The sequence below is a fragment of the Halichoeres trimaculatus genome, unplaced genomic scaffold, assembly GCF_033239565.1.
Source record: "Halichoeres trimaculatus isolate MK-OKI-2021-1 unplaced genomic scaffold, fHalTri1.1 fHalTri1_scaffold_16, whole genome shotgun sequence".
Lineage (NCBI taxonomy): Eukaryota > Metazoa > Chordata > Actinopteri > Labriformes > Labridae > Halichoeres > Halichoeres trimaculatus.
Genome location: NW_027437194.1, coordinates 6,280,498 through 6,303,216, shown reverse-complemented (window position 1 = coordinate 6,303,216; position 22,719 = coordinate 6,280,498). Strand labels below are relative to the sequence as shown.

General features: G+C 40.2%; 1 protein-coding gene across 3 annotated transcripts in view; it reads right to left on the bottom strand.

The window, feature by feature from the left end:
• Positions 1–814: 814 nt before the first annotated feature.
• dpysl2b (dihydropyrimidinase like 2b) overlaps positions 815–22,719 on the bottom strand; it is a 47,490-nt gene continuing 25,585 nt past the window's right edge. For all 3 annotated transcript variants that reach the window (XM_074690070.1, XM_074690069.1, XM_074690072.1), the window contains 9 exons: positions 20,589–20,669; positions 18,758–18,826; positions 15,639–15,759; positions 15,149–15,305; positions 14,914–15,055; positions 13,571–13,741; positions 8,428–8,607; positions 8,170–8,335; positions 815–6,015 (listed from right to left, as the gene is read on the bottom strand). In XM_074690070.1, the coding sequence (XP_074546171.1) occupies positions 5,924–6,015; positions 8,170–8,335; positions 8,428–8,607; positions 13,571–13,741; positions 14,914–15,055; positions 15,149–15,305; positions 15,639–15,759; positions 18,758–18,826; positions 20,589–20,669 (1,179 nt within the window). In that variant the 3' untranslated portion in view covers positions 815–5,923. The remainder of the gene's footprint in view (positions 6,016–8,169; positions 8,336–8,427; positions 8,608–13,570; positions 13,742–14,913; positions 15,056–15,148; positions 15,306–15,638; positions 15,760–18,757; positions 18,827–20,588; positions 20,670–22,719) is intronic.

The window sequence follows — 22,719 nt, the reverse complement described above, 5'->3', positions numbered from 1 at the left end:
GTAGGGGGGAAAAAAAGGACAACCAGAAATACGTCTGATAACTTTTCATGTGTGATAGAGATGTATGTATAACACCGAAGCCCTTGAGCTTGAGTTACTCGAGTGAACCCTGCTTAAGTCCGAAGTGTCAGAGATTGTATCAAAGACAAAATGTTGCTTGACTGTTCAAAGTCTGTGCTTCAAGACGGGCTTTAATCAGCTCGACAGTTTCACATGAAGATGGGTGATTGGTTTGTGTGGGCTGAGGAGACGAAAAGAGAAGGGATGAAGAAATAAAGGGAAGCACATTACTAAACCAATAACAATTTGAGACATACACTGCCTGGAAAAAAAAAAAAAAAAAGTCGCCACCTGGATTTAACTTGCAAATAGGTACAAGCCTGTATTGGATAATTACTGCATGGGTGATTACCTTTCAGCTGGCAACAAGTTATTTAGCCCAAACTGGTGTAATGAGTTAATTAAAACTGAACTACACTCTGACGTCTTAGAAGACCAACTCAGAGAGGAGGAGGACTTGTGTAAAACAACTGATCAGGGCAGTAAAAGAATCATATTTTTATAACTTCTTTGGCTTTTGAATGAATTTCATCTGAATGTTCCTCTACAGACCACACTAAACCACTTCATCTTGAATATTGTAAGAAATTTGCTTTAGATACTTCACAGCAAATCCTCTTGCTAGTAAAGCCGTCATGTTTCTCTGTTTTGTCTGAGTGTTTGTTTCATTTCGCCTTCATATTTAATGACTTACTGGCAGCTTCTCGCAGGAAACATCAAAGTCAGCAACAAAAGAATCACAGATATCTTCCCTTTTTTTCTCTTTTTTTATTCTTTGAAGTTCTTGTTGGTTTTTTACATCACCATCCATGGGATTTGACACTTTTTCCACAGTGAACAAGCATCCCAGAAACCCCATAGCCACCAAGACAAATACCATCACACAGTTTCACTTTCACAAAGGAAGGGAAAGAGGCTTACAGAGGGGGGGCTTAGAGGGGTTAGGAGGAGTTCAACATCAGCATCAGCAGCCTCATAACAGAAGGAAGCTCCTCTCAGTCTGCAGCACGTTGCGTACATACATATCACTCGTATATCATTAGCATAATATGGCATAGAAAAGCATCCAAGCTGACAGAGCATTAAAGGAGTATAAGTGTGTGTTTGAGTGTGTGTGAGCAGGGAGGCATGGGACACAGCAAGGGATCTAGAAATCCTTTTTTTTTTTTTTTTTTTTTTTTTTTTAAACCCAAGTTGATTGACCATATTCACATAGCAGCAATTTTCTTTTAATATCATTGCTCAGGCGCAAAATGCTGTGTTACAGGTTGTAAGAGTTAGCACAGCTGATACACACTGTTCCTCCATTTCTTCGCTAATGAGGAACTGAGAAGCCAGTTAATAAATTCAGGGAAATCTGAGTGCATTTTGAAGCTAAAATATACATTTTATAACCCAATACAACCTTGAACAGCAGCTGATGCTAGCACTGAAGCCATCCTGAGATAGTCTAAAAGCAAGAAATACGTCAGCCTGTCTGTTTGAAGTCAACAGTTCAAATTTAAGCCTTCCCCAAAAAAGAATGTCAATTTATTAGCCCAGATATTAGCTTCTATCTGCTTGCCATTTCAAACTAGCTAATATAATTAGTCAGTCTTCACAAGCTAAAGTCACGTTAGCTGTGTTTCATAAAACCACTAAACTGTGCTATCAGCTTCCAGCCACTAGTTATTTAAGATTATGAAAGCTAAAAGCAAGCATGATCATTGGCAACATGTAACAAGCTAATGATACATTAGCTAAGAAGGTTAGTATGACTGAAGTGTGTTAGAAAATATTGTTTCATGTACACATTGTTCCACTACTTCTTTGCCAATGAGGAACTGAGACGACAGTTGATAACTTGAGAGAAATCTGGCTTCATTTTGAAGCTAAAATATACATTTTATAACCCAATGCGACGTTAAACATCTGATTCTAGCACTCAAGCTATTCTGAGATAGCATAATGAGAGCTAGAAATATGTTAGCCCGTGTTCAGGTAACAAGTCTGTTGTTTCAAGTCAAACAGTTCAAATTTTAGTCTTCTTGGGTATTAGCTTCCATTTGCTTGCGAGCTCAAACTAGCTAGCTAGCTAGTATGATTAGTCCGTTGTCATGTTAGCTTTATTCTATATAACTGCTAAGCTGTGGCATCAGTTTCCAGCTACTGGCAATTTTAGATTCCAAAAGCTAAACGCTAGCATGATCATTAGCAATATGTAACAAGCTAACGATAAATTAGCTAAGAAGGTTAGTATGAATTTAATGTGGTAAAAATATTGTTTCAACTACATATTGTCTTCTCAGTTTCTCAGTAGCAAAGTGGTAGAACAGTTAATAAATTCAGGGAAATCTGGATTCATTTTAAAGCTTAAATATAATTTTTTTAACCCAATACATCCTTAAACAACAGCTGACACTAGTACTTAAGCCATCCTGAGATAGCATAATGAGAGCTAGAAATGTGTTAGCATGTTTTTTTAGGGGACAAGTCTGTTGTTTCAAGTCAACAGCTCAAATTTAAGCCTTCCCCCAAACAGTTTGTATATTTATCAACCCAGGTATTAGCTTTCATCTACTTGCCAGCTCAAACTAGCTAGCTAGCTAGTATGGTTAAACAGTTTTCACAAGTCAAATTCCTGTTAGCTGTTTTATAGAACAAACAACTTAACTGTTATCAGCTTCCAGCCACTTGCAATTTAAGATTACAAAAGCTAGAAGCTAGCATGCTCATTAGCAGTATGTAACAAGCTAATGCTACATAAGCTAAGAAGGTTGGTTAAACTGAAGTTAATGGGTTAAAAGTCTATTGTTTCAACTTTGAAACTCAGTTACCATCATGGAGAACTTTATCTGTTCATTGTCTGTTCATTTGTGTGTAAATCTGAGGATGGTGACCTGATAGCACCATAGGAAACTCTAAATTTAAACAACTCAACACTGAGACAATGAAGTACTCCACCATAACAGGATGTTAGCTTTCCATTCTGAGCATGATGTCGAAGGAAAATAGTCACTATGTGATTGTGGTCAATTCTTAGGTTGTTTGGTGCACAGATATAAGAGTGTGTATCTGAAAAAGTGTGTGTGTTTTCCAGCAGCAGTGGATTCTGAATTCAAGGAACTCAGTTTAGGATTAAACAGGAACGGTGCAGCACTGTCACAGAATAATTATAAAAATGTGTGTGTATGTGAGTGTGTGTGTGTGTGTGTGTGCAGGCGCTAAGCTGTACTAATAGCACCAGGTCAGAATGGGTTGCTAATGGCAACCTCCAATCTGACAAGTGTTGCCATGACAAACAAAAAGCAAAAAACCCTGCAAGAGTGGTGGGGTCTGTCTCCTTGGCAACAGGCAGCAACAACGAAAAACGCCAGAGGAAGGAGGGGGAATAAAAGACAGAAGGGGCATATGGAGGGAGGGAAAGAAGGAAAGTGAAAGGAAGGAGTGACGCGGAAAATACAAACATGCTATTACTCTCATGAAGGCCAGAGTGTTCGAGGAACCAACCGCTTACGCTCTGGCCTAAAGTTAGAGACACAGCAGGGTGTAGTGGAGTGATTTGTGGTCAGACGGAGAAAGTGTAAGCATTAGTATGTGTACAATACAGGAAGTGTTGGTGTGGGAATATAAAACATTCACACAGAGGAGCTTAGAGTCCTCTCATCTGGTTCACAAAAAGCTCGAGGTGGAGATCAAATTTCAGGTTCCCATTCCTATCGTGTTTCATCTTTGAACGCTTCAGAGGATCAGACACAGACGCTCCTCTGCTTTGAATTCTTCAGATACATGTACAATTTCATACACTGACAGACTTCACCATCTCAGGGCCTCTTAAGAACAAGAAGGTGGTGTGAAATTACATGTCTACATACTGTAGGCGTGAGTCAGTCAGGGGTCAGATACAGAGCTAGCTTCATTGTGATGCTACAGCAACAAGTAGGTTTTTAGACAATTCAATTAAAAACATGTACGCTAATGTTTAAGCAGGAGCTGTTTCTCATCATATAAGCCTAAAGAGTGCAAAGCCAGTCTGAAAACTACCTTTTCCTAATGTACTTTTATGTAACTGACCCCTGGCTTAGTCTGCGTGAGCTTGTTGAGCCGTGTTGAGTCATACGGAGAAAAGTGGGGCTGCAGAAATACAGAGAATGGTGGCCAAGAAGTTGTTGACATAAGAACTAACAGAGGAAATCAGTTGCTCAGCTTAATGAAAACCAGAACATTCAAAAAAAAAAAAGGGAACCGGAGCTTATGAGCGCTCCACATCCAGAGCGCCGTACGGGAGCCGGCCGTGTGTGTCCCATCCCTCACACATCAACACTGCACACTAGTCAAAAGTACATTAGCTCATGTCTACTTTCAAGCGTAAATCAATAGTGCTCAGCCCTTAGGCACCTAGTTACAGAATAACACTAAAAAGCAGTTTGACAACAAGTTAAAAACTCTAAAACATTAAAACATTTCAAGATATCGGGCGTTTTTCGTCTTTATAGGGGGCTCTACTGACAGAACAGGCCCTATGAAAGCGCAAAATCTGGCACCTTTGAATCGGTTAATCCTGGCTATTTTACATCTTATCTTACATCCTTCACTTAGCTCAAAAAGAATAATAAAACAAAACAAACTATCAATACAACTTCTGCGGGTTTCAGGCACATAAAGAGTAGAAAGGAAAGAGGGATCGTGATGAGTAAAAAACAGTCGCATTTAAGAGGGAGGAGAGACATTCTGGACGTAAATGCACTGCTCGGTGATGGACGGGTGCTTCAGCAGGTGTCAATCAAACTTTTGGATGACAATGAGGAATGCAAGCAAGCTGGAAATGGTTCAAATGAGCGGCGTACTCCTCACACTCCTTAAAGTTTTCTTTAAAAGATCATAAGGCAAGGAAAGATTGAGTTTGAAATGACACCAAATGCTATTTCCTCTTTCCTCCCTCAATCCTTCATCCAATTCTTTCACTTAACTCTACCCTGACGCTTAGAAATGAGGCATAAAGCTCAATCCACTTCCCGCCAAAGCCTCTTCTGTGCTAAAAGACTCTAAGCTCCAAGGCAGCTGCCAAATATGGAGGATGGATTTTTACTTATGTACCTTTGGTCACCCACAGGTGGGAAATTATTAAGTGAGAGCCAGTGCAAAAAGGGTTTATAACCCTCATAAAAAAAAAAAAAGTTTCATTTCATTTTTTATATCCAAAGGCCGTCCTAACTTCTAATAATCATTTGGTTATCATTTCCAACAGTGTACGACAGATAACAATGCACTGGAAAGTGAAGCAATTGCAAGCAACTTAGCTAGTAAACAGCTAGAAGAGGTATTTGCGAAATGAATGAGCTGTAAGACTGTTCAGCCAATTTCAGAAAGCAAGAAAAACAAAAACTGGTTTTGTACCCACGCTCCGTTTAAATTACCCTCAGAGTAAAAAGGGAGAAAGGAAAACAATGGAGGAAAATAATCACTCTCCTTAACTGTAAGTAATTCAGTTCAGTCTCACTCAAGCCCTCTATTAAAACAACAGTTAAACATCAAAATGATACATGGCAGGGAAAAATACAGTATAAAAAAAACTATTGTAAATAATGCAATCAAAAGTGCTCAAATAAGAAGTGTTTTTTTTTCTCTTTTTCCATCGTATGAGGCAGACCTTTTTATGTTTTTGTTTCTAACTGTGTCCTCTGGGAGCAGGTTTCAGGGAGGAGGAGGAGGAGGAGGAGAGTGGGTGCATGGACTAGCTGCAAAGGAGGAGGTGAAAGTTCGAGGCCGATGGACGTCCAGGCCGGGCGCTCAGAAAGGTTCGGCTCCTCTCAGCTCCTTGTGGACTTCCTCCCTCAAATCCTTGTTTCCTCCTCAGCGGCTGGTGGTGGTGGGTGGTGGATCTCTAACCCAGGCTGGTGATGTTTGCTTTGCCGCCGGGTGGAGCCACGATGCGCTGGGTGTTTCGACGGGGAATGTTGTCATCAATCTGAGCGCCTGTGGGAACAAAGGAAAGACGACCACTTAGGTTTTTTTTCTTCAGGGCTAGGGAGTGCTGAAATATTCTACTAAAGCAAAAGAGACTGATAAAATAATATAACTATAGAAGCCAGGGAAGAGATGCAGCAAACCACTGCTATGAAGTCCTCAGCCTCTGTATCCAGGTCCATGCTTTAACCTCTGAGCCGACAACAACATCTCCTGAGAACTCACTTTTTCAGAGTAGCTCTTTGCTGATCGTCAACCTTCACTTGAGTCATGAACTGCTGTGTTCAGAGGTCAGTGTGTGGTTCAGATTCGAAGGTTGGAAAGAGGGGTCTGTTTTATAAAAGCAGATTTTGCTGTCGAATCCTTGAAAATCTACCCAAGTCTCTCCTTTAGTGATTTCAGCATCGACACGTTTGTCTCTCACCTACACGTCATGTCAGTTTCACTGGCCATTTAGCTGCACTGCAAAAAAAATGAAATCTTACCAAGTGTTTTTGTCTCATTTTCAGTAGAAAATGTCTTTTTAAACTTAAAATGAGCCACATTCACCTGACCTGTCCAGAAAAATGTCTTGTTCCAGTCATTTAAAGACAAAAATGAGGTCTGAATTGCTTGGAACAAGTAAAAAAAAAACTTTTCCAATGGAACAAGAGAAAAGTTACTTGTTTTAAGACATTCTAGTTTAAAACACTTTTTAAATTATAAGCATTCAGAACTCATTTTTGTCCTTAAATAACTTGAAATAGGACATTTTATGGACTGAACAGTTGAATGTGGTTCATATCAAGTATAAGAAGACAATTTTGATGTAAAATAAGACAAAAGCACTTGTGAAGATTTCATTTTTTACAGTGTGACAGTTGACGACTCTTTTGTTTTCACTTTTTAAAAGAATCTGTAACAGAGGCAATTTAGAAAAGAAAAAAAACTCCTGAGTTACATGTGAAAACTTTTTTTGTTTTAGCTAGAGTCTTGACAGATGCTAGTTTGTCTGCGCCTAAAACAAAGTTGATCAAATCATCTTAATGGGGGTGCACCAATTCTAACTTTTGTGGTTACGATACCAATACCTGGGATTTGGTATCAACCTGCATGCTCTACTGTGGGATAAGACTGGTAATGTTTTGAGTAAAAGGCAAAAAATAAGTATATGGATTTACTGAAGTTAATATTTATTTAAACTACAAAATAATTACATGTTTACGAGCAAAATAATTATGTTGACTGGTAATGCAGCAAAAAACAAAGCAAGTGCATCAGAGGCAACATTGCAAATCGAGTAGCAAAGAGCAATGGAAAAAAAAAAATTCTCACTGATACAGATTCAGCTGTGAGGGGCACGGATACGCCACCAAAGGATACTACCAATCAGTAATGGTGCATCCCTACATCTTGCAGCAGTGACGTGTAAAAGAATATTATAAAATCTAAACATGAATAGATTTTCAGAGTCCTCAACAGCTTGTGAATGTAACTGAGCAGCAAAGCTTATCTACCTCTTAACAGTGTTGAAACTGCCTTTAATGTAGATGTGATTGTCCAAACAAAAACATAAAATGAATAAATAGATAAAAAAGACTCTTGTGCCAAAGAGAAGGCAGGTCTACTAAAACTAGGTTGAACAAATTTCTTATAAAACGCTGAACAATCCAGCTTTATCAAAGGGAACATCACCTTAAAGTCTTTAAAAAAGTAAAAAATTCTCCTCAATTTGTTAAACTAAAACAGCAGTTAAAAAGAGTGAAAACAGCCAAACATACAACCTGCATGCTGGGAGTTGTTCACAACTGTGAAGTCAAATCTTAAACCCTAACCCTAAATGAACTCCTCACTGATGAGTTTTATTTATTTTTTCCCCAGGAGGTAAGTTCATAGGAATTTAATTTGTCAAATTCTCAATAATAGAGTTTATGCTGGTATTTGTCCAATGCCCTGACAAAATGTCCTGAATGCTGCTCTTTATGCAGCTGCGTGCAGAGTGAAGGTAGCGGTGACCTTAGCATACCTTAGCTTGATTCATGGATGTCTGTGGAGTGAAGTAAGCGTCCTGCTCTGGAGGAGAGGAATGCACCATCTCCAGAGCAGGAGAGTTCATGCCTCTAAGCTCTGAACCTTGTTCTAAACCACTTAACTCATTGGAGACAAACTTTAGTAGGAACTGACCAGATAGACTGAATCCAGACTGATGCAGGTTACGGACGGGCTGGTTGGGCTGCTTGGCAGGTGAGGTCTTGGCAGAGGAGGCGGGAGTCATTGTTTTTGGGGTAACCGATACCTCACAGACCGGCCCGTCGTAGAGTCCTCTAGGTACACCCCTCAACTCAGCCAGCTGGGTTTGAGGACACAAGATGCAACAGTCAAGTCAGAGAAACAGATTCATGAACAATTTGGATGACAGGAAAAAAAAGAGCCGGGCTGTACCCTGCTGCGAGCCTTTATCCTCTTGTACACGTAGTCGGGGAAAGGTTTTCGGATCACATAGCGTCCTGAACCCTCAGTGGCATGGAGAGTCCCTTCCTCTAGGACGATCTTACCCTGGCTTATCACCACCAGAGGCCCGCCGCGCACCTCTGTGCCTTCGAAGATGTTGTACTCCACGGTCTGTAGAGGAAAGCAGTAACAATCAAACGTACAACACCAAACAGATACATATAGGAAAAACACAGTTCAAAGTTCTGTGCATAACTTGGACTGTTGTCACCAAAGACTCACTTTCAGTTAGCGAGCATTTAGCTACAGACTTCAGATCCCAACAGCTAAAACCCAGTTCTGTGATGGATGTAATCGACTATTCTTGGATAATGACATAAGTGTAAATTATTCAGTTTAATCCATGACTCTTGACATAAAACTGAGGTAAAATAGTCTGAGATGTGAGAAATGTTTTACTGTTCTCTGACAGCCAGCTGTAGTACTTTATAACAGCTGCTTTTATCTCATTTCACCAAAGCCAGTAGATAAAATGGTCGAAGAAAATCTTTCAAAGTGGAGATACATGAATTCATCTCTTCAGACTGGTTCCTCCATCCTTTGCATGATGTAATCTCCCAGAACCACATGCTGCTGGCTGCTTCAGGTCACGGAGGTTTCATAAAACTCTCACTCTGTATTTATCTGGGAACTGACGGACCTTCAGTGTGTGTTCACACATGATGCCGCTGTATGAAATTACCAGAACATTTATGGATTAGAGAGCATCTAAGAAAGGAGCGTGACTGATTCACCACGCTGCTCTATGTGGTTTTCAGCCTCATGGAGCTGTACGTCTCTGAGAACAGTTCGAGTTATAGTGTATGTATGTTTCCCACAGGATGAAGACAGAACAATGTGTATTCCCGAGCAGAGCATGTGACTGTCAGACGAGCGTCTCGTGACAACAGAATAACAAATACATGAGGCAGAGAGGACGGGATTGTTGAGTAACCACTCACAGATGCTGTTTGACTTTTGGGCTGATACAAAACACAACCTGGATGTGATTAAATTCCCTACAAATATCTTATTCTAAAGAGAAACAGGCAGATATGAGTTCACTGTGACCTTGATCTTTGACTGCCACAATATAAAAGCTGACGTGTAAGGACTAGGGATGGGTACCTTTCTTTCACATTTGAAACAATACAGTGCTGATGCCTGGTACTTGGCAACTGGTATCAGTATTCAATGGAACCAATTTTTGGTAATTTTGTTTGTGTGTTAATAAATAATATTTTACAATAAATTCTCAAAGTTTTTTGATTTTACATGATTCGATACTACACACAGAATTTGGTCAGTATAGTCATAAAAGTACCGAGTTCGTTACCTATCCCTAGTCAGGACCATAGACTGCAAAAAAAAATAAAAAAAAAATGGACATCATCTTGCTCGGCTCAAAATAAAGCAGCTGTAAAAAAATGCTCCCCCTGGTGGCTGGCTGCAGTATAGGTCAAAAATCCATCTCTCCAGTCACTCCAGATGGGCTGTAGTCAAACTTTAAAATATCAATACACCTTAATAATTAATAATAATAATAATAATAATAATAATAATAATAATAATAATAATAATAATAATTTTATTATTTGTATAGCATTTTTAAAACAAAGTTTACAAAGTGCTTTACAAGCATTCAGCACAAATAAAACACAAATAAAAAGCACAGTTTGAAATAAGACTAACAGTGAGAGACCGTGTAAAAGGACATTGGTTGAAAAGGTCCTTTCCATAATTTATAGTACCTAATAGAAACCCAGACAATACAAGAACCATGCAGCCTAAAAAGAGACCATGAGGACCAAACATAAAAAACATAAAATCAGCAAGAATAGGAAACGTAATTAAATAAAAATAAATAAATGAATAAATAAAATTATAAAAACACATAATGGTATTAATAAATTAACAAAAAGGAGTGAAAGAAGGTAAAGAAAAACAAACAATAAAACAAAATAAGATAGAGATAAAATACATTAAAAGATGGTAAAAGATGGACCTTGTAGAAATGTTTCTCACAACTGAGTGTTGTGTTGATTTGAAGATATCATTTGGCTGCCTTGTGTTCAAGTTTCACTTTAATTAGTTGTTACAGGTTAAAAACAAGGCCTTACGTCAAGTGTAACGATGAACGACATCTGACGTTCTTGTGCATTTTTGTCGGAGATTGTAAAATATGTCGAGTAAGAGAGCCAAGAAAAGATTAGACTCATGAAATAAAAAATAAATTATTATTTCTGTCACCTGGCTCCAATCAGATTCTCTCTGAGTCCCTTATAGCCTCTTTTGCACAGACTCTGGTTGCACAATAACGGCGTGGCTTCAAAACCATACAATGGGCAAAAGGCGGAGCCACGCTGTCCACTCTATATACAGTCCATGCTCAGTACAAATCAATTTGTAATTGGGGGTATTAAATCAAGGGGTTCATGGAGCTTATTCTTTAAAGATAAAATGGTTTGAAGACAAAGTTAAATTCTGCTTTTTTGGGGTCAAATCACTTATCAAAGCCTTAATTTGAAGCGAATGTTCGTGCCAAATTGAAGAATATGTTCTTTATTGGTGTTCCTCATTTGCAAAAAAAAAAGAAAAAAACCTCATAGTGGTCTTGTAAAAAACCAAAGAGTGGTTTTGGTTTTTGGTCAGTATGCTTCTTTGGCATTATACTGTTATCACAACAAAATAGCACTTTAAAAAGTCAACTTCTATAACTTCTGTTTTTTATGAAACAATAATAAAAACATTAGAGTGCTATCAAGGATCATTATATGAGCAAAAGCTAGCAAACTTTTAGCATTTAGTGTTTTATCCCCATGTTAAGTTTGTCCTCTTTTCCTCCAATACTGAACTTATACTTAGCATCTGTTAATACACGAGTGTAGATCTGAAGAGGGACACTTTGAGTCACGCTGCAGCTTGTGCTCAGACTGAATGAAGAAAGAAAAGCTCATCACTGGATGAAACAGAAACACACAGTTCTCCAGCAGGTTGCGTTTGTGGTCTGGGCGGCTGGGTGTGTATGTGTTTTGGGTGTGTGTGTGTGTGTGAGTGTGTGGACAGTTAGTGTTCAGCAGTTGCCATGTGACAAACTTGGAACCTGGATGACTACCCTCTCTTAAGAGCTACTGAAGCTAAAGCTGAGGTCATGGCAATCTGGTGGACTCAAAATGCCTGAAATGAGATCACCACTCGGCCAGACTTCCCTGTAACACACACATGCAGAAACACACACACTCACACAGAAACACACAACTATTCATGCATACACACTCCAAATGAGCAGTTTCCCCCATGAACATAAATCCGTCATTTTCTGACTAAGCGGAATAAAAGGAAACCGAAGAACACAACGGGCTTAAGCGAACGCATGCCAGGAACCTACACACAGGCAGAGGTCTGTCTCTCACGCAGTCTCACACACACACACACACACACACACGGATACAGATGCATGGTGATCTGCCTGTTAACAATCAGAATCTATGTGTTCCAGTTCCCTGAAAGATTATCAGGGTGACATCACTCCCCTGACGCTGTATGAGGCCCACGCCCTTCAAGAGTCAGACGACTTTACAACAAAAAGTGGAAAAATAAACCTGATACTCTTTCACATCTAATCCAATTTTTTGGTAATCTTCATTTTTGTGAATACTTTGTGTTTGTTTTATTCTAAAGTTTCACTCACTTAACTGCTCGTTTCAAACAAAGTGTTAAAATGTTTCAGACTTTTTGGAAACACTTTCAAGAAAAGCCCTTTTTCTTTTTTAACAGGAAAGCCAACTTTAACAAGAACGCTGCTCAATCATCTCCTATGGGACGATACCTGTGTGTCAGTGTCTGTGTTTGCCTTGAACCCTCTCCTCAGCCTGTATGTGGATGTTTTGGTTGTGTCAGAACGTTTCTGACCAGAGTAAGTGTGGTTACATCTGTCAATCACAGCATGCCCAGTGCCCAAGTGACTGATTAGTGAGTGGAAGAAGCAATCTGAAGTGGCTTTGATAGTGGACGTAGCATGGAGGAAGAAAAACACAACCAAAGTGAAACGCCAGGCAGATGAAGCTTTTTTCTAAACCAGGGTGAAGCTTGGCTGGACTTTCACTCCCTTTCAGGCACCTGGAGAGCAGCTCTAGATAAAGAGCATCATGAGTTGGCTTTCCGCTAACCAGGTATGTGTCAGATACCCGTGATTAGCTTGTGCTAACATGCTAAGTCAGGTGCACGGCCACTTGCACTGAGCCAAGAAGGAGGAGCCAGTTTGAATTTTGTGTTTACTAACAAGCAACAAAATTCCTGCAGACCCTACCTTTAAAATAGGTCCATAGCTAAGGAGGAGTAGATTTAGAGAAAGCTAGCACGCCAAATATTGCAAAAATTCAAGCTAATTCTGGTCCTACTATGGACATTTTTGTTCAAGGTTTAAATTATTTCTTTCATCTTCTGCCCATTTCTACAACAAGGTTTCATCCACAAATACTAAAATGCAGTGAAAAAATAAATCTGTGTTTAGACAGAAACGTTGAGGGATTGAAAATGCTTTAGTAAGCATGCCAGGCCTGTAGTTGGCGCTATAACTGTCTTGTCCAGAAGCAGCTTTCGGTAGACCTCCACTGAAGTAGAGTTGGGCTGATCATCTGGTGTATTAGTGAATGCTAAGAGCAGAAGTGGAGCAGCAGATGCTATTTTTTGTTGAAAGACAGTCAGCAGATTCAGTAGATTGAGCACTGTTGTATGTGCTTGTGCGAAGCAGAGCGTGACGTCAGCATTTCCACTGAAAACGCCGGCTTACTGTTTACACGTGTCAGCAATGGTGTCGGCAGCGTTTCAGAAGAATTCCACTCTTTTTCCATGTAAACGTGAGGCCAGAATGCAACAACACTCCTGCGTTTCACCCTAAAACCATTGTCAAGTAAATGGCCCCTTCATTCCCTGAGAAGTTTCCCCAATTAATATTTCTGAATAAAGAGTTTCATTAGATTTCTAAGCCCAGATAAAGGTAACCCCAATGCTTTGAGTCAGTACCAGTAAAGAACCTGAAGGATGGTTGGTCAGATAGACAGCAATCACACATGTAATCAAATAAAGTTCCTACCGAGTTGTGGCTCTTAGCAGAGATGATCTTCGTGATGTCAGGGTCCCACAGCACCAGGTCAGCATCTGAACCCACAGCAATACGACCCTTACGAGGGTACAGGTTGAATATCTTTGCAGCGTTAGTGCTGGTCACTGCCACAAACTGGTTTTCATCCATTTTTCCCGTCACCTTAAAAGAGTCAGAGCAGAGAGTGAGGAGGCTGTTCGTTGACGTGTTTTATATTGCATGTTTGGTTGAAAGTATACAGAAAATCTACAGCTATGAAGTTAGTCACGGTCACTGTGTAAACGTGGCGTCTGGACTGTGAACCAGTCCAGCCTCAGAGCTTTCACATTATGTTGCTGTTAAGTGGAACAGTGCGTAGAAAAGGGAATGAATCTAGCGATCAGATTCGAATTCATACACTTCTTCACCCCTCCTTTGGCCTTTAAGTCCCTCCTAAGTGAACAGTATGATCCTCTTTTTGTCTCTGTCAACCTAATGGTAAATTCTATATCACCCACTAAATATCAAAACACAAACCTTACCAGTTTGTCCATTCTATGCTACAGTAGAACAGGGATGGCATCATGGGTGGGCCCAGCAGCCCCATGCCCACCTCAAACTTTTCTTTGAAAAAAAAAAAACATTTTTTCTTTATTTTATTTTCTTAAATCAGTTTTAAAGATTAATATAATAAAATTCTGTCACTTAATGCATGTTTTGTTATTGTTACATGGCCTGTCTTTATAAAATGAGCCAAGTTTGGCAATCTTTTAGCCTGTTGGTAAAAAAAAGTTATGAACTAGAAAAGCACTCGGCATGTTGTGACTGTGACGGAACACTTAAGTCCTACTTTAATGTTATACTTCCTTTCAGCAGGCTGTCTGCTGATGATGACCCAGTACATTTTTTATATTCCGCATCTTAGTATCCAGAATATTGCCAGGATCTGGATCATACTTTTACATCCGTCAGAAATTATGGTGATCTTGTCTTGTATTGTTTTGCAAAGTAATCCAACCATATATGGTGGAGTTATATACACATATGGTGAAAACGGCCCTATCTCACAATGATAAAGAACCCTTTAAAGAAATCCTGGATCCAGACGGTGATCCTGATCACCACCAAAATTGAATCACTTCTTTCTAATCCAATTTTGAACATCTCCAGAAAATTTCATGAAAATCTGTTTGTTACTTTTTGAGTTATGTTGTTCAAAGACAAACAGACAGACTCTCTCAAAACCATAACCTCCTTGGGGGAGGTAAAAAGATCGATAGAGACTTTACTTTTCAGGATCAATGATCCACAGCCACCAATTACCCAGATGAAGACTAAAATTTGATCACACATACCACACATTTGTCCCAAATAATGGACATCCTCTCCTCAGTGCCGTTGACTCCTTCAGGAATCAAGCTGAAGTCATCTTTGCCAACAGCTCGCTGAGCCGTGTTGAAGGGACAGTGAGCACTTCCTGTCACCTGCAGGTCACCGCTGCATGGCGATTCAGAGACAAAAAGGATGTGTTCATCGTAACGCATAGTGAAATAAGATGCTCTGACTCCCTGAATCTTTAGGTGTGCTCACCAGGACAGTAGAGAGTTGAGATAGTCTGGCGTGGTCGGGTCAGGGCTCAGAGGAGGGGATGTGACGTAGGCAGCGGCCTTAGCCCAGTTCTTGCTCCAGTAGTGAGAACCGTCTGTTCCAAGGCTTGCAGTGATTGGCTCTCCATAGACCACAGTTCCTGAAAATCAAATACGAGTATGAAGTTATATCACATGGGGTGTTTGCTGTCAGCGCTGCTTCCTGTCAGATCCATTGTGTGAATGCGCCGGCTGGAAACTCAGCTTTAAAAGCAGGAGGTGTGTTTCAGTCCAAACCGTAAATACAAGTTTGGAAAACCACAAATTTGCCAATGATGTCATTGTTAGTGGAGTAGTCTGAGGTTTTCTTTAAAGTCTGGTTCCTGTGGTTTCCAGTTTGGGGGGAAACGGACTGTAAATTGGCGTCAAATTGAGCAGAAAATGTTGATTTAATTAAAGTCGGATCTGAAAAATCTTCAGTATCTGAGTCTCACCTTTCTTCCTTGCCTGGGCGATGACATCAGCAGCGCTCTTGCTCATCACCTTGGTAACGTAGAGGGGGCAGTTGGTCTGATTGGCCACAGTCACGGAGCGGTTTACAGCCTCTGCTTCGACCTGGGGAAAGGTTTTCATGATGGAACAAGGCGTTACAATCAGACTGTTCCTCCTCAACATGAGTTGAAAGGCTCTTGTTTAACTTTACATTGTGTCTGCATTAGAGGTGTGAAAAATATATATCATGACACTTTGACCTCAGATAAAATCTCAATGTTTTAACTCTTAATATCAATTTTTTGGGAAAAAATAAAATTTCATATTAGAGCCAAGTTGGAAATAAAATACAGCTTCTGTTCCTCCACTACAGTAGATGGCGCCAAAGAGCTACCCTGCTGTATGTTGCCAATACACTGCATGATAAGTATAGAGGGATTATTTGTCTGTCAACAACGCCGGATGTGCACGCAACTTGGGTGCAGAAGCACCGCAGAGTATAATGGTTTGTCAACTGACATAGAGGAGTTAACCACCAAAAAACGCTTTTGAAACTAAATATCAGCACTTTTACAGATGGTTAATGGCTCAAAGGTTTGTGAAATAGCAGTGAGTGGACAGAAGAGATCAGCAAGTGGACAAATATCAGCAATTGAAACACACAACTGTCACTCGATGCTCATGACTGTATTATCTGTGGACACTTACTAGACTGTGACAGACCAGGACGTAAACATGAGTCAATAAATCACAAACCCTCCCAAACCAAAAAAGCACACGGACTGCTGAGTCTGAGACCTGGTTCATGATAAAAGAACCAGAAAACTACGTCCAGAGTTAATTATTTACCCACAGACATCGCTGGTGTTTCAGTGTAAAGTGTGACTCTAACTGCCCTTACGAAAGAAAAATATATGTACCAATATATTTTTTTAAATGTATTGTAATATATTATTGATATATTATGATATACATTGAATAATATATTGAGGGCATATATACAATATATTATATATTCATGAAATATATTGCAATATATTGCAAAATGTACAAATGATAGCCGCTTTCCATATATTGCAATATATTGGAAAATATAAAAATAAATCTCATATATGGGAATATATTACCTAATATATAACATGATATTTCCCATTATGCTGCAATATATTTTTCTTTCGTGAGGGTGGTGACTCTTGGTCAATAATCACTGATACTGTCAGCTGAGAGTCACAAGTTAGCATGGTCGCTATTATCTCCAAAACACCGGTTTCTCTGTGACGGTCAAAACTTGATAGACGTTGTCTCTGTTGTATAGTAATGTTTCTAAAAACTGACCACAGAACAACCGTACATTTTGATGCTGATAACAGGTTGAATTCAGTGTTCAAAAAAACGCCCTTTCTTTTTGAGCGTGCACATGTAGTGGAGGGGTGTCCCAAGTCTTTGCTAAATCAAGAGGAAAAGCTACACAGCCCTTGAAATGAAGACAAACCAAGACCTCACTTGAAACCAAGCAGTATGACACATTTTCCATGATATTGACATTTTTTATGAGGTATCCAATTGTTTGCTACTTCCTGTAAATATTAGCCATGTTTTAAACTTTTGGTTTCATTTTAAAATCATTCATTACCTAACATCTCTATCGTGACAGCTACAGCTATGGCTAATAATAGCTACACTGATGGACAGATAAGCTGCATTCAGGAGCTGCATCAGTAACATAAGCTATGAAAAGTGAGCGTTATGGTATTCAACAGCTACATAATATAGCTTTTGAATACCATAACATTGGTTTAGCATTTGCGTTTCATGGTCTAGCTGTCTCGTTACTCATGATGTGGTGCATCCTGGTGGTGTCTCTTTGCTGTGAGTCTGCCACCCTAATCTGACATCAGTTTATCATCAGTTTATGAAAATGTGTTTTGTTTGGAAGTGAATAAACAGTCGCTCTGCCTACGACACCCAGCAAGTGTCTAAGGGTGATAACATGACGGGGATCGAGTAGCGTCTTGTTTGTAAGAGATGTTTTTCTTACCCTTCCCTTTGGCCCTTAAAACAGAGGGGCCAAGGAGAGAGGGACAAGACGAAGGGGAAGGGGTAAGAAAGACAATTGGGATTGGCCCTTAGTCTCAAAGTATATGTAAAATATTTCATTTCTAAGCCTGATTAACTGTGTAGAATATGGCAAATTATCACAATATCGTGATATTGTTGTATCGTGATGCTTATTGTATTGTCAGGGTCTCACCAACACTCACCCCTTGTCTCTATTCCACACCACTTAGAAATTCAGGTCAAAGATTCATGTAACTCATTTGCAATAAATCAAGTTTGGATAATGATGTGATGTGATCATGAAAGTTTGATTTGGCGCTGTTCAATAAGAAAAATACATAACACTTTAGATGCTATCAGTGAGTGTATCTGTCAGTTCGGTTGGAGCTGAGCGATTTACCCACAACATCAGTCAATGGGCTGAGCCAATGTAACCAGACCCTGGCTGAAGCCCTCAACGTTTCTGGTGCAGACGGTCGATCATGTTCATTTCAATCTTGGCAAGTAATCAGAGAAGAACAGCTCCCACAGTTCCCACAATATCAGAGCGTTTATTTTCCTGTTGTTTTCCTTTCATAGCAACGAGTAACAAGGTAAAGCACTGAAGTAGTTTTTGGCAACTTATTTCAAAGAAGGAGATGGAAGAGTTGTGATATTTTGATGACAAGCAGAAAGAAAATCCTCCAGGAGGAAAAGAAAACACTTTCAACTTGACTACAAATCATTTGTAGTCAACTTATTTTTCTTCTCTTAAACACTTGTCAGTCGAAGTCACAACACCGCCGTAGACATTCTTCTGGTTTCATTGACTACTCTGTTTCCAGATCTGGACGCTGGTGAGTAACAGCAGTGATTTATCAAAGGCTCTCTAATGGTTCTGTTGTTTCCTGATGGAATATCCACGTAAACAAATGACAGTGAGTCACCAGCTACCGAACTATCCAACAACACAATAGCCACAGCTACTACGGCTAGGAATTTATTCAGCCATCTGTTTTCACTTCCTGAAGTTTAAACAAACTTTTAGTCAGTGAGTCCTCATGGAGATACAAGTCTGTCTCACCTCCTCAGGACGGCTCAACACGTGTCCCTCAGGCCCGGTGATCCCCTGCTCCAGGATCCTGTGCTGCTCCTAAACACAAACAACAGATAACGTCACTCAATTAAAATAATGGCTTAAGTCATTTTTTCAAGTTTCAAAACAGACTTTTGCGGCATTAAAAGCATATTTACAGCCTGGTTCAAAAAACGTCTTGGGTCCAAAACGCTGATTTCGCAGTTTCAGCGGTTTAGAAGTTATTAGGATTGTTTGATTGTCCAATCAGAGGCACCTGTGGATTGGCTTCATTTCACAGTTTCAGGAACAGATGGGTGACATTGTAGCTACGTTCGTGTTTTATACAGTCTATGATTGTGTGTCAATCATGTAACTGTGAAGAATAAAGTGACTTAGGCCAACTTTAAACCTGGCTTAAACTGCCCTTTCATTCCATGGTGCAAACTCCAAACTGAAGTTACCCTGAGTTAGATTAAAAAAATGTCAGGAGGCAGTCCCTTTCCTCTCTTCTCCAGGTCTTCTTTGCTGGGTTTTTATGAACATAACGCATTTCCAACATCCAGTTTTGACAACTTTTTGAAACCTGACCAATAACTGTCCAGTAATTCCATAAAGCAAACTCAAAACGTAAATAACTCCAACCTAAACGCTGAGTAGGCATACTCATACGTCTCCTCCCAAAAAGCAAAGACATTTCTTTAGCTTGAAATATTTGAGAGGTATTATTGTCTTTTGCTCATTTATGTTTGGTTGCAGAAATAAGCAGGCTAGCCAGGAATATGTAGCTAGCTAGAAGTAGCTAAATTTGTAGTTAAACTATAACTTGTGAAATTTAGACTAAATTGCCACACAACATTATACCCTAGCCTTTATAGCCGCGTTTCCACCTAGCAGTCCAGTTTGGATCAGTACGGTTTGGTACAGTTAAGCCTGATCCCATTTGCGTTTCCACAGCGAAACTGTGCCCTCTTGTGGTAGGCAGCGTGTAAGTCAGATGCTGAAAGCTGCAGCTGTTAAACAATAGCAGCCGTAGCGACACAGTTTACCCCGCTAATAAATCCAACGAAGAAGAAAAACACGACACAGTAAACAAAGAGCATAGATGGAAGACACACAGCATTTCGTCCTCTCTGTGATTGGCATGTAGCTCTTTCATACAAAGTGCAAACAAGCTTTGTTCCAGAGAAGTCTGTGTGCCGCCAGGAGAAATACAGCTACTGTCGCATGGTAAGTGACGATTCTTTTGACCAATCAACAGTCTGCAGTGTTGTAGCTCCACCTTCCGAGAGCGGATCGGTTCACTCTGGCACCCATACGGAAGGGTCCCAAAAAGTGGGACAGCTCGTCTTGGTTATTTGGGGATCTGTCCCGGGATAAATCAGTGGAAACGCCACAAAATGTGCGCCGTACTGAGACGAACCAAACCGGTCTGCTTGGTGGGAACGTGGCTCAAGATAGTGAACCTAATCACTGTCCAGTAGAAGCTGATTCAAGAATCATGTTTAGAGCTTCTTCTGCACTTAAGTTTCGGTTTCTTCTTGAAGCAGCCGCCATCATGAAAGCTCATTAAAGCGCCCAAATCACACATTTTATCCTAAATAATCCAACATTTTGACTTAAGCTAGAAATAAAATGGCCTGAGTTACCCTCTTGACATAGGCCATTGTGTAGGGTACCTGTAGGGTATAAAACGCATGATCCTTTTAGCTAAAGATTAAAGCGATTTTACCAGAGATGGCTAGCATGATCAAATGATGATTTAAGCCAGAAACTCATATTTGTTAAAGAAAATGACTTTGGCCATCCAGCCGTCGAAGTGCCCTGTAAGACCTTTTACCTCGGCTACGATGTCTCCATTCTCAGCGTGCACCTGGGCGATGGCTCCAAGATCCCGGATCACGCTGAACACCTCGTACACCTGTAGAAAAAAAATTATCAATACTGATGAGGAATATCAGCTATCATCAACTGAAGTGAACCAACAGCCTCAGCTGCTAGCTCTAATGATTTTAAAATAAAACTTTGACCATGGTTTTCCAGAGCATCTCCCACCCTCTGATTGTTTCTCAGGCTGAGATAACCTCATACTCAGAAGAAAAAACTGATCTATTAAATGAGTCATCTCCTCCTAGCTGCCAAACAAGCAACAACAAAGCGCTGTCACCGTCTGACACATGGGGAAAATGAACTGTGAGCCACTTGTCGGCGAGCATTCCCCACACAGGTGCAAAGACCGGCACAGGTCTGTTTGACACAGCTGTCATGTGGGATTAAATCATTTTAGCCATGAGTCAGACGGAGGCTTGGATGGAGATGTGGCTCCATTATTCAGTCACTTTCCAAGCAGTAACACACAGACAATGAGTGTCAAACGAGGTCTCACCCAGACAAATGCTTACGGTGTTTCTCTCACTGAGAGCAGGAGCCAAAACCACAGCTGTGATCTCACATCTACCGAATGTGGTGCTGCCAGATCAACAAACAAAATGCACCGCGGATACATTTCTTTAACACTCTTGATTTAGCTTTGGTACTTTCACATGAGAGAAAAAGTTTACAAATCCTGATTTGGACGACTTAAGCTGTTTGCTTCTACAACAAACAACTCATTACTCATTGATGATCACCTGGCTAACTAGGATCAGTACAGATTAGGGATGGAGCGGTTCACTAAAGCTACAGTTCGGCTCTTATCACCGTTTTGTGGTCACAGTTTTCGGTTCTGTTCAGTATACGTTGTTGTTTTTAACACCCCAGATTACCACATTCCCTAATAATCCACTATTAACAGATTATTTTTAATCAATTCTGTCATGAAAAACCTGAAAGAATGAGGCTGTTTCCCATTTCAAACATCATTAAAGCTGAATGAAACATTGCTAGTTTCAACCATAGACTGTAAATAGGGTGGGCAGCGTGGCTCCACCATTTTTGAAGCCAAAATACCCCCATCACAGGCGTAGAGACTGTGAGGGATTCTGGGAGAATCTAAGTGGAGCCGGGGTACAAAAATTTTTTTTTTTCTTTCAAGAGTCTAATCACTTCTTGACTCTACCTCCCGAGATATTTTACAATACCCGAAAAAAATACTCAAGAACGGCAGCTGTCAACCATCTAGGATGTGACGTAAAACTTTGTTTTCTAACCTCCCATAACTAATGAAAATGAAACTTTAGAAAAAAAGACGACCTGAATACAGTGCAGCCAAGTGATATCTTCAAATCATCACAACAATCGGACGTGAGAAACATTTCTATGAGGTGTATTCACTTCTTAAAGTTTGACCACAGCCCATCTGGAATGACTGGGGAGCTGGATTTTTTGACCTATACTGCAGCCAGCCACCAGGGGGAGCAGTTATTGTGGCGACCTCACTTCTAGGCGAGCAAGATGACATCCATTTTTTTTTTACAGTCAATGGTTTCAACATGCCAACTCCTCAGTAAGGAAAGTCACTATTGTCTGTCCCATTTGCATGTAATTGTCATGGACTCTGTAGGAGAGAGAAATAACGTGGGAGAGACAGAAAGCAGCAAAAACACAACATCATGAATATGTTTAGAACTACAAATTAACTTTCTTCTGTCCATTCTTGTTTTATTCATGTCTAAATATCAATCCTCCTCCTTTATCTGGGCTGGGGACCAGCAGAAGTGACCATGACTGTCTGTGTTTGGGTTAGGGGATAGGGGTGCTTTAACATCAGATTCTCCAAACTCCAGAAAAGTCGCAAGAATTGTTGTCTTTGGAAAAACTCACCAGAGGGGTCTGAAAAGTCATTAAATGTAGCAATTAAGTCTTGAAGTTGGCAACGCTCAGTCGTGGTTTTATCCTCCACTTTCTTACTGCCGTCATCAGCGCTCACACTGAATCTAAAGAGCTCCCAGACAGCAGAACCACGCGCCACACCAAGGTAAACAACACACATGCTTCCTTGCAAAGTGTCCCGCTGTACTCTTTTGCACATG